This window comes from Colius striatus, chromosome 22 (genome assembly GCF_028858725.1).
Source record: "Colius striatus isolate bColStr4 chromosome 22, bColStr4.1.hap1, whole genome shotgun sequence".
NCBI classification, from domain to species: Eukaryota; Metazoa; Chordata; class Aves; order Coliiformes; family Coliidae; genus Colius; species Colius striatus.
In genome coordinates, this window is record NC_084780.1 from 5,044,911 (window position 1) to 5,056,059 (window position 11,149).

Below are 11,149 nucleotides of genomic sequence, written 5' to 3' on the forward strand. Positions count from 1 at the left end.
ATTGCAACACATCTGACTCGATATGTTGATGCTCCCAAGATTCTCTTGTGATACTTATGTTAAGGGGAAAAGCCTGAATTGCCAAGCTATTCTTTATCAGCCATAAACTGGCATTTTCCAGCACTTTCTTGCTGTGCCAGTGAGACAGTCAGTGAGGAGGACTGAAAACAGAAAGCATGGACATAACAGATCCAGTCTTTCTCATGTGAAAGCACACAGAGAAGGATCATAGTGGCACAAACAGGACACTGGCTCCCCAGAGGCCTGGGCAGTCACTCAGGAAAAAGCATTCTCTTCTTGGAAAAGTTACATTTCAAAGGGACCAGGCTTCAAAGGTCCCACATCCCTGGTGCTCTGGCTGTGAGGCATCAATCACTCCTTGCAGCAGGAACGGTTCAGCTGAGCATGCACCGATTCACAGGCAGATGCCTGATGTGTCCTGGAGCACCAGACATCCTCTCCATGGCCTGAGCAGACAGGGACCCTGATGACCCATTGTGACAGCCTAAGGGTGGAATAACAAAACTGATCTTCCTCCTCTCCCAGCAAAGGTTCATTTCAAAAGCATCCTCTTAGAAAAGAGACATGAGTGGGACTGATCTCTTCTGCTGCTCAGGCACTTCTGCCCTTCCCCTGGTTCAAGTGGTGTCTCAAGTCAGTAAGAGGCTTCTGCTTCTAGATGACAGAGAAGCAGCCTCAGATACTCCCTGGAAAAGAAATCACTGAGAAATAAAGGCTTTACAATAGCAAGAACAGCAGCCTAGTATTTCTTACCAGACCTACAGGTAAGAAAACCAAGTCTCAAAGCAGCAGAGCCACTGCTTTACAAGAATTCACAGGCTGTCCCACTGCAGACTCTCAGCTTCAGTCACACGTGGGAGAGAGCAGTTTCCTGTACAGAACACTCCAGCTCCACAGATCACTCCAGCCCCCACGTAGAAGCAGAATGAAATGACACAGCAGCCCTGTGGGGACCTGCCCAGAGGCAAGTGTCAGCCTCAGCTGCCCTTCAGCAGACTCAGCTTTCAGCATAGCTCCTGCCGACACGCAGAAGTGCAGAAAAGTCTCTCAAGAGTATCCCATTGACTGCTCACAGAGATGCTCCAGCTTTTTCTTCTCACCTTCTGTCTTGGTTTAAACCCAGACAGCAGCTAAGCACCACATATTTGGTGGGTTTAAACCATGCAGCTTGAAGATGCTGATCTTGAGGAGGGTGCTGGGTGGCAGCTGCTGAAGCCAGCACATCTGCACAGGGGCAACTGCTCCTGGCACAGTCACAGTGCCTGCCAGCGAGGCTGGGGGAGCTGCAGTGACTGTCACAAGTGCTCCTGGCACAGTCACAGTGCCTGCCAGCGAGGCTGGGGGAGCTGCAGTGATTGTCACAAGTGTTGGAACAGCCACAGTGCCTCTCAGTCTGTTTTCCCTCCCTATCCCCTGAAGGTACTGCAGAGGGTCAGCAGTGTTTGGTAGGTAATGCCCAGTGCCCAGCACACTGTGGCAAGCTGTGCCTCTCTGCAATAGCGTTTTCCTTTCAAATAAATACTCTATCCCTTCATCAGTGTCCTGTAGTTTTTTGTGAGTGAAGTTACAGACCACTGAAGGTGTGAAGCTCTCTAGATACCTGCCCTTGTTCTGCCATATGCCACACCAGTAACTCTCCAGCCTCAGGGCACAGCTCTGGGCAGTTTTATTTAAAAGTCTTTTTCTTTGGTAACCCTAAAGGAGACCTGAAATACTTCCAGAAAACAGCAATAAAAACAGACTGGCTTGAACATCCCAAAGAGATTCACAGCTCTCAAAAGCTGTTGTAGTCAGCCTGAAGGAGAAAAGAGGTGGAAGAGAAAGAGACACTATCCCCTCCACATCTTCCCTATTGATAGGGTGAGACTACTAGTAAAACCTAAGGGATAGTGCCTGAGATACAGGCCTGACACCAAAGCTGCACACAAATACCAGCCTGACATCACAAATACCAGCCTGACACCATGAGTAGGTAAAAACTCATGGATTGAGATAAAGACAGTTTAACAGGGCAACAAAAGGAGGCAAGTAATAATCACAACAATAATGTTAATAAAAGAGTCCATGAAACATAATGTACAAAACAATTGCTCACTGCCTGGAACCTGCTGCCCAGCCCCCTGGCCAGCTCCCCCAGTTCCAAACTGAGTGTGAAGCACTGAACATGCCCTTGGCTGGTTCAGATCAGCTGTTCTGGCTGTGCCCCCTCCCAGCTTCTTGTGAAAATTAACCTTATCTCAGCCAAACTCAGGTCACCTGAATTGATCATGAATCACTTCTTCAGAAACAAGACTCTGTTGGAGAAGCAGAGAGCTGCACAGCCAGAAAGCTTTTAGGTGCTTGTGGCTGTGGTACACAGGCAGGCACAGACCAGTCTCAGTGTAGGGTACTCAGATCTCCACACACACAGCTAGCAGCAGGTAAATCCTTGTGCTAAGCCTATGGCCTTGCAACTGATGAGAAGAGCTCTGGCAATGTAGGCTATACATATACATATATATATATAGGCAGACAGAGCTGGGGTCAACTCCCATAGGAAAATTCCCAAGGACTTTCCAAGAAATACCACTTCACACTAAGAACAAACATGTGCCAACAGATTGTCTGCATGGTGGGAAGAAGTTGTCTGTCTGCAGCGAGGTCAGCAGCCCCAGACAGGCACAGCTCTCCCCGTGATTTCTCATGGCAACATGATGTAGCTTCTCACATCCAACTAATACACCTGGAAGGCATTGAAGTGAGCCCTACAGCCTCTCTGCAGCCTCATTTCCCACAGTGACCTGCCTAACCCCCACAGCAAGGGCAGGGAGAAGGAAACAACCTCCCTGCAGCAATGGCTCCTGTACAGCAAGGTCTCGGGGGAAAACAGCAGTTTGTAGAGAGTTTGCTGAGAGTCCATTGTCAGAGACACCTCATGGGAGATGGGTGTGAGGCTGTGCAAAAGCCATGCCTGAATCTGACAAACCTAAGGGCCTGAAGAGATGAGAAAGCTTAAGGGATGATCCTGGAGGTCCACACCAAGCAAGGGATACCTGGGCACTGCTCAGCTACAGACAACATGAAAATCAGGCTTCATGATTCCTTGATTCATCAGAAAAGAGCCCTGGAAGTTGAAGGCAGGCAGAGTTCATCCCAGTATAGTCACAGAACGAGCATTATGAGCATTGTAGTCAGTGTATAGAGTGAAGCTAAAGCAGAAACAATCCAGACCAGTGGATCTTTCTAAAACCCAACACTTCAGCTACAGGAATAATGTGCAAGGTCCCTGCACACTCAACTCTTTTATAACTTGAATCCTTTCAGCAAGGACTAATTCTTAATTCAAGCTGCTACCAATCCCACAGGAGCCAATGGCAAACAACCTTTCTGTAAGAAGGCAGAAAACACCTAAAGAAAAACTCCAGGATTTGAAGAACTGTCATTTGTAGACAAATTAGTGTCCCTGCTCCTTCCCTAAATGCTTTCCTTTTCACACCAAAACGTGCTTCTACAGATAACAGCCCCCCAGTGCTCCAGAAGTCACTGAGGGGTGTGGGGGGGATTTTCCAAATCTGTTCCAGCTGAGTTTGTACTCTGTGACTTTATCAATCAAGAAACACACTGGAAAAATACTCCTAGAAAGTGTTTGTTTCTTTCATTATCTGCCATTATCTCAACAAGTGCAAGCACAGAGGGTCGATCTAAGGCTTTTTAATCTGCCACTTAGTGACTTTAGTGCCAGAACATGATATGGGCAACTTTCAAGCTGTTTTCCAGGCTCCAGTTCAACCAAGTCTGGGTGACCTACTGGAAATCCCCCTCCACGTCATCTCAGTGCAGAGCAATGGCCATGTGAACACTGCATCTCCATTTTCAACAGGCCTCACAGTGCCTGGTGTGCAAAAGGAAAGAAATAACATGTCCCTTTGAACACATTCATAGCATTGAGTCTATTTTGAGAGAAAACCATAGTTTTCAGCATCCCTAAGTGGCTTTTATAAAAAGCCCATTGAGAGAGGCCTAGAAGAATGACATTGCAGCCTGGAAGCATCAAAGCAGGACACTGAAGATGATACATAGCTTTTTAAAAGAAGTCTTTCACAGCAATGGTCAGTGAGCAGCTCATAGAGGATCAAAAAGATTCAGGTAACTTCTCCCTATGGGGTGTCACAGAGAGCTAAGGCAAGGCATGAATCCTTGGGTGGCATGGAGGTGTCTTGCTTCAGGAAAGAGCTGACAAAGAAGAGGAGGGAGTAAGTGTGTGAGAAAATGCAACCTGCATGAAGCTCTGTCCCTGGGCTCTCCCACAGAGAGCTTGACCTGCAGCAAATAGTGTTTCTCAAGATGTGAAGATGGGGTGACACTTTTGTCTGTAGTGTCCAGCAACAGGACTAGGGGTAATGGACATAAATCCCACATAAACACCAGGAGAAGCTCCTTTGGTGCTGAGGGGAGGGAGCCCTGGCCCAGGCTGCCCAGGGAGGGTGTGGAGGCTCCTTCTCAGGAGGTTTCCAACCCCACCTGGGTTCCTGTGCCCCCTGAGCCAGGGGAACCTGCTTTAGCAGGGGCTGGATGAGCTCTGCAGGGCCCTTCCAGCCCCCACCATTCTATGAATCAATGATTCTCCTTGACAAAAAGTACCTTGGCAAGACACTGTCATGTTTGTTCATTAAGCTGCTCAGATTCCACACTGTGGGCCAGCAGCACACTTGTTTAAGGCACAATTGTTAAAGCACTCTTCTCACCTTCTTGCTCCTATTTCCAGATAAAAAGAGTCACAAGAAATGTTGAAATCATGAAAAACTCCTCTCCACAGGAATGCAGATCAGCAGGCACTTTTTATCATGCAGTGCTGGGGGATAGCTGCTCCAAGGTGCTTCCTTGGTAGTTACCATTCCCAGGGATTCTCAACCAAAACAATCACATTTGCCAACACAAGCATGCATAAAATGTCCATCTGTTAATTTTGCCCTTTACCTTCATTGGTTCCTAACGATCATAAACTTCCCAAAATCACAGTGATTGGTCAAAAAAAAGGTATCAGTCCCTTTGTTTTAGTAACAACTAAGGTAACAGCCAAGGTAACCTAACAAATACATATTCCAGTGTCTCGTGGCTAAGGCAACCTAACAAATACATTTACCAGGGTCTCGTGGCTAAGGTTACAGGTCCCTATCAGGTGTGGTGTGTAACTCTTGCAGTTTGATCCCTATGTGATTCAAATGAATACTTACTTAATCAATAGGTGTTTGAGTTCTTTGCAAGTGCTTAGCTAATTGATTAACTAGGTGATTAACAAGTGCTTGACTACTTATTGTGTTGACTACTTATTAACAAGTGCTGGACTACTTATTGTGTTGATAAGTTAACTAAAATAATAGTGTATCTGCAACAGAAACAGCTGGAAAAACAACTCAGCAGAAGCTGATTCTCATTCATTGTCCTTACAGGAGACCAGGAAACCCTCTGTACTTCTTTGAAATGGCAATACCCCAGCTGGTGTGTGCAAGAGACAGTTCAGACCACAAAGTCCCATATCCCAACAGACTGTTTACCTCCAGCAAGTGAGCCCAGCTCAGGTGTTCCCCTAAAAGCCTAAACCACCTCAGTCCTGCCCCAGCCAAGGAGACAAACCCCTTGTAAGCCACGTTGGTTTTGCCAGTGCCTGCCACTGCTGGGCTGACACAATGACAGCACAAGGTGATACTTGAGTAATCACCAGTGTGGACACAAACCCTGTCGCTATAAACAACATTTCTAAGAATCAAAGCCATCTAATCTTGTTTTTTTCCACTGTTTCCATAGCAGGAAGATGTGGCAAAGCTTGACACACTGGTGTCTCCAGATGGAGTGTTAAGGCCCATTGTACTGGCACCATTTCTAGTGATACCAGTCTTTGCCAAGTGTTGTAATGTTTGTCCATCTTTGTTGATACAAGACTGGCATGAAATGAGAATAGAGTATAAAAGTGGGACACAGTCTGCACCCAATCAGTTATGGTCAAAGATGGCCAAGCTCACTTTGCTCACTGGTAAGTCCCACTTCAAATCTTTGTCCTTGACCTTTATGACAAGGATTTGTGACTTTTCCACTCTTATACTGGGGGCTCTAGAAGAGATTTGGGGTGGTTCTAAATGCAACACACTCTCTTCTGTCGAAAGAAACTATACAGCAGTTACTTCTGGGAGGATTGTGTGTGGCACTGCTTTTGAGGTTCATTTCTTTTACTTTAGATCAACCAAAAAGTGGTCATTCTGACAGAAAGGCTACTGCTGTCTCCATAGCAGAGAATGTTCCAAAAGGCTTCTGCTATTTCAGCCACGCTCACAGGCATCAAGGTCCCCTCTTGCCTAACCCTCAATGAAGCAGAACAACATGGAAACATGGAGCTGTTAACGACCATGAGCTCCTGTCTGCCCCCTTCAATCAGAATTATCTGGGAGACGGATTGTGTTAGGTTCAGACAGATCCTCATGAAGAGGAGCAAATATAAGCCATTGACAAAACCAATTTCACTGTCTGCATGACAGGATTGGTACTGGAGAGTTGCTGCCACTTGAGCCATTCCCTCACTTCATGGTTCTCAGACTAATCCCACACTTTCTCCTTTACAGGTCTGGCCCTCCTGCTGAACGCCCACATAGGTACGTGCTTCCTACCCTAAAAACAACCTTACCAGACCCTCCCCAGCTTTGGCACACACAGAGCAAACAGCAGCACACTCAGATCATTCTTTTACAAGCCACAGGGGAGGAAGGAGAGGTGAGCAGGCACACAGAGATGGGCTCTGTGCAGACAGAGGCTGACCAAGCACCGCAGGCTCCCTCTGAAGGGCAAATACCTTGCTTGGCAGCCCCTGCCTGCTCAGCTTGAATGCAGCATGAGAACAGCCACTAGCTTGGGCTTTGCAGGAGCTTTCAAAGGCAGGACAAAGAAGCAGCACAGCAAACACACAGACAGCCTTCCACTTGCCAGGCCCTTTGCCAGAGATCCCTTCTGCTTCTCTTCTTTCTTACGTGGCAGCAAAGGAGAAAGGTTCAGTCTGGGGAAGAGACTCAGCACCCAGAACTCCCCAGTTCATGGGTTAAAGGGTGCAAGAGGCTCCTAGACCAACTCAGCTACTGAAACAAAGTAGGAAGGAAAGAGGGGCAGACAGTTCCCAGAGGGACAACCAACCCTGCTTCAGTTCCCCTGAACTCCTTACCCTGCAGGGAGACACTGCCCCGTCATTTCTGATCAGACTAGTTCCAATACTCTGCTTGAAGTTACTACTGTGCTGTCCAAACCCAACCTCATCTCCTCAATGTTCTTGCAGGCTCTGCCTATGTGCTGTCATGTTACTTTTCCAACTGGGCCCAGTACAGGGCTGGCCTGGGCAAATTCTTGCCTGACAACATCGACCCGTGCCTGTGTGACCATCTGATCTACGCCTTTGCTGGGATGGACAACAACGAGATCACAACTACTGAACGCGATGATGAGAAGCTTTACATGTTCTTCAATGGCTTGAAGAAACAGTATGTTTCAAAGGGCATCACTTGTTTCCCCTCCCAGGCCCTGCTCAGCCTCTCTTGTGAAGGAGAAAGGGCAGATTTGGGCAAGGAGGGAAAGGAAGGGCAGGGCAGGGCAGGGCAGGGCAGGCTGCCAGCACCAGTTCTTTGAGGATGGTGCCAGCAACTCAGTGTGCTTGGGACTTGCTGTTTGGGTTTCACACCAAGACACCAAAGGCAGCTACAGCAGACACTTATTTGCAGTAAAACATGTTCCTATCCCTTCATTTGCAGGAGAGAAAATCTGAAGACTTTCCTGTCAGTTGGAGGGGGCAATTTTGGAACAGCCAAGTAAGTTTAAACACCCTGGAAAAGGAAGGAAAGTAGAAAAGAGGCACCAACCCAAACCCAACTGTGTCCTGCTCTGCTTCCCCAGGTTCTCCACAATGGTTTCCACACCTGAGAACCGTCAGACTTTCATCAACTCCGTCATCAGATTCCTGCGCCAGTACGGCTTTGACGGGCTGGACATTGACTGGGAATACCCTGGCTCCAGGGGCAGCCCACCCGAGGACAAGGAGCTCTTTACTGTCCTAGTCAAGGTAGGCTGAAACAGAAGGTCAGGCTGTCTGCTGTGCACAGCTCTGGCTAATGCAAAGCCTGAGCCCACAGAGCCCACAGTGAGAACTGTCCCTTGGCATCCCTCAGGAAATGAAGGCAGCCTTTGAGCACGAAGCCAAACAGGTCAGCAAGCCCCATCTCATGATCACCGCGGCTGTTGCTTCAAAACTTTCTGAAATTCAGTCTGGCTACCAGATCTCTGAGCTTGGAAAGTGAGTAGCAAACCCTCAGCTGGCATTCCTGTGACTTTAGTGGTCTTCCTTCAAGCCATGAAGGGAAACTGGCATTATGTGCAGGCTGGTTCCAGCCACTCAGTGCAACTGGGGAACGTCTCCTGCTTCCCAGAATATCAGCACAATTGCCACTCTGCCTCCCTCCTCTGGAGGACAGAATTGGCTCCAACACTTCCACAACCAGCTCACCACCAGTGTTGAAGGTCCCAGATTTGCAGAAAGTGGAGATGTGGGCAGGGATGTTGGGGGGTAAATGGCCAGTGCCAAGGGAACCATCAGGTCTGGGTGACTGAGATAGATGTGTGCCATGTTCTGCATAGGTATCTGGACTACTTCCATGTGATGACCTACGACTTCCATGGCTCCTGGGATGGACACACTGGGGAGAACAGCCCTCTGTATCTAGGCCCAGCTGATACTCCTGACTTCACGTACTTCAATATTGTAAGTGTATTTTTTGAAGCTATGTCACAGATGATTATCAGTGATCAGAAGTTTAAGGAGTCTTCCTGCCCAAAGATCCTGACACAGACTGAAACTGCGTTGTTTTCTATAGGATTATGCTATGAACTACTGGAAGAGCAATGGTGCCCCAGCTGAGAAGCTCCTTGTTGGATTCCCAACCTATGGACATAGCTTCCACCTGAAAAACGCATCTAACGCTACTGTTGGGGCACCAACAACAGGGCCTTGGCCAGCTGGATCTTACACAAATCAGTCTGGACTCTTGGCTTACTATGAGGTATGTGTGCTCCTACACACCTGGGTCACCAAGAAAACAAACGTCCTTCAAACAACCCAGCAGGGAACTTTTAAGCCACAGACCCATGGAATATTCCAAACTGCATTGCTTTTTAGGACATTTGCTAACTTCTCTCCCTCTGCTGTTTCATCCTAGATCTGCTCATTCCTGGACAGTGGAGCTATCAGCAGTTGGTATGATCCCCAGGTCGTGCCTTATGCCTACAAGGGCGAAGAATGGGTTGGCTATGACAACGTCAGGAGCTTCAGTGCCAAGGTATGGTGGGATGTCTGGCTGTGCTAACAATAAGGCAGGAGGCCTTCTGCTGTAGGAGATCCCTGGCCTAGCTGGGATTTCTCCCCTGGCCCTGAACAGGTTGACTGGCTGAAGCAGAATCATTTTGGAGGTGCCATGGTTTGGACCCTTGATATGGATGACTTCACTGGCACTTTCTGCGAGCAGGGCAAATATCCCCTGATTAACACCCTGAAGAAGGGTCTTGGTCTGCAAAATGGCAGTGAGTATCTTGTGCAGCCTGTGCTTCTTGAAGGTGCCTCCCTAGCTGAGACAGGCCTTCAGAGACCCTCAGACCTTCATCTCAGGAGCCCCTGTGTGGAGGCCACAACTAGAGATTACCCTGGAGAGACTCTTTTAATCTACATCCCTCAGGGTAAAAGAGGGAGATTATAACTTCCATCTGAGTGCAGGTGTTTCCAAGGCCTGGTATGAGCCAGGGTACAGGGAGGGAAGGGAGGGCTGAGGGACTGTCAACACAAAACCAATCCCTTTCTTGCTTTTATTCCAGACTGTGCACCACCAGCTCAGCCTAATCCTCCAGTCACTGCAGCTCCTAGCCAAGGAAGTGGGAGCTCAGGAGGCAATACTGGCAGCTCTGCTTTCTGTGCTGGCCAGGCCAACGGCATCTAGGCAGATCCAACCAGCAAAAGCAAGTTCTACAACTGCAATAATGGTGAAACCTACGTGGAGAGCTGCCAGGCTGGCCTTGTCTTTGATGCCAGCTGCTCCTGATGTAACTGGGCATGAAGATACCACTGCTATGACAGCAAACAGACCCCTCTGCTTTGATTGCATGGAGTAACGAGGATCAAATAAAGTGTTTGGAAAAAGCAACAGTCATATTTCAGCTCATCTTGCTCTTAATATTGTGACACTCCTGATCCTCTCAGGATGCTCACACTTGTGCTCAGGGAAGGGAGGGTCTGAATGCACAAGATGGATGTAGTTTGGGAATGGCCTTTCCCAGGGGTTTGACAGCCAGGAACAGGGATAAAGACCGAGAGCACACAGTGCTCAGGTCAGACTGTGCCATTAAAGAGGTCACAGAGAAGGGTTCTGAGACCAGCCAGCAACTTTCATGTCCCATTGCAGCAGCCTAAGGGTGGAAAGACAAAACTGAGCTTCCTCCTCTCCCAACAAAGGTTCATTTCAAAAGCATCCTCTCAGAGAAGAGACATGAGTGGGACTGATCTCTTCTGCTGCTCAGGCACTTCTGCCCTTCCCCTGACACAAAAGGAGGCAGGAGGAGCGGAGAGGAGAGGAGAGGAGAGGAGAGGAGAGGAGAGGAGAGGAGAGGAGAGGAGAGGAGAGGAGAGGAGAGGAGAGGAGAGGAGAGGAGAGGAGAGGAGAGGAGAGGAGAGGAGATTCTGTGGAAGACCCTGTAAACAGCAAACATGCCCACAGGCAGCACACAGACAGCAACTGAAGCAAACAGAGGGAGCTTCTCTCCAGAGAAGGAGACTCCACAGCCCCTCTGGGCAGCCCCTTCCAGTGCCCCCTCACCTCAACAGGGAAGAAGTTTGTCCTTGTATTTCTCTGGAACCTCTTCTGTTCCAGCTTGTGCCCATTGCCCCTTGTCCTGTCATTGGCCATCCCTGAGCACAGCCTGGCTCCAGCCTCCTCACACCCACCCTTGATGGATTTGTAACCATTAACGAGCTCACCCCTCAGGCTCCTCCAAGCTCCAGAGCCCCAGCTCCACACAGTTACCTAAGGAGACCTGGGAAGGAAACGTAGCGAGCAGAGGCAGTGAGGGAGCAGCAGCT

At 48.6% G+C, this 11,149-nt stretch overlaps 1 protein-coding gene across 1 annotated transcript; it reads left to right on the forward strand.

The window, feature by feature from the left end:
• The first annotated feature begins 6,006 nt into the window (after positions 1-6,006).
• On the forward strand, positions 6,007-10,173 carry LOC104560702 (chitinase acidic). Its single transcript, XM_062013625.1, has 11 exons — positions 6,007-6,031; positions 6,615-6,644; positions 7,316-7,517; positions 7,785-7,841; positions 7,927-8,092; positions 8,199-8,323; positions 8,665-8,788; positions 8,901-9,086; positions 9,243-9,362; positions 9,462-9,603; positions 9,892-10,173. The coding sequence occupies exons 1-11, from the start codon at positions 6,007-6,009 to the stop codon at positions 10,011-10,013; spliced, it is 1,299 nt and encodes a 432-aa protein (XP_061869609.1). The 3' UTR covers positions 10,014-10,173.
• Positions 10,174-11,149: the final 976 nt, after the last annotated feature.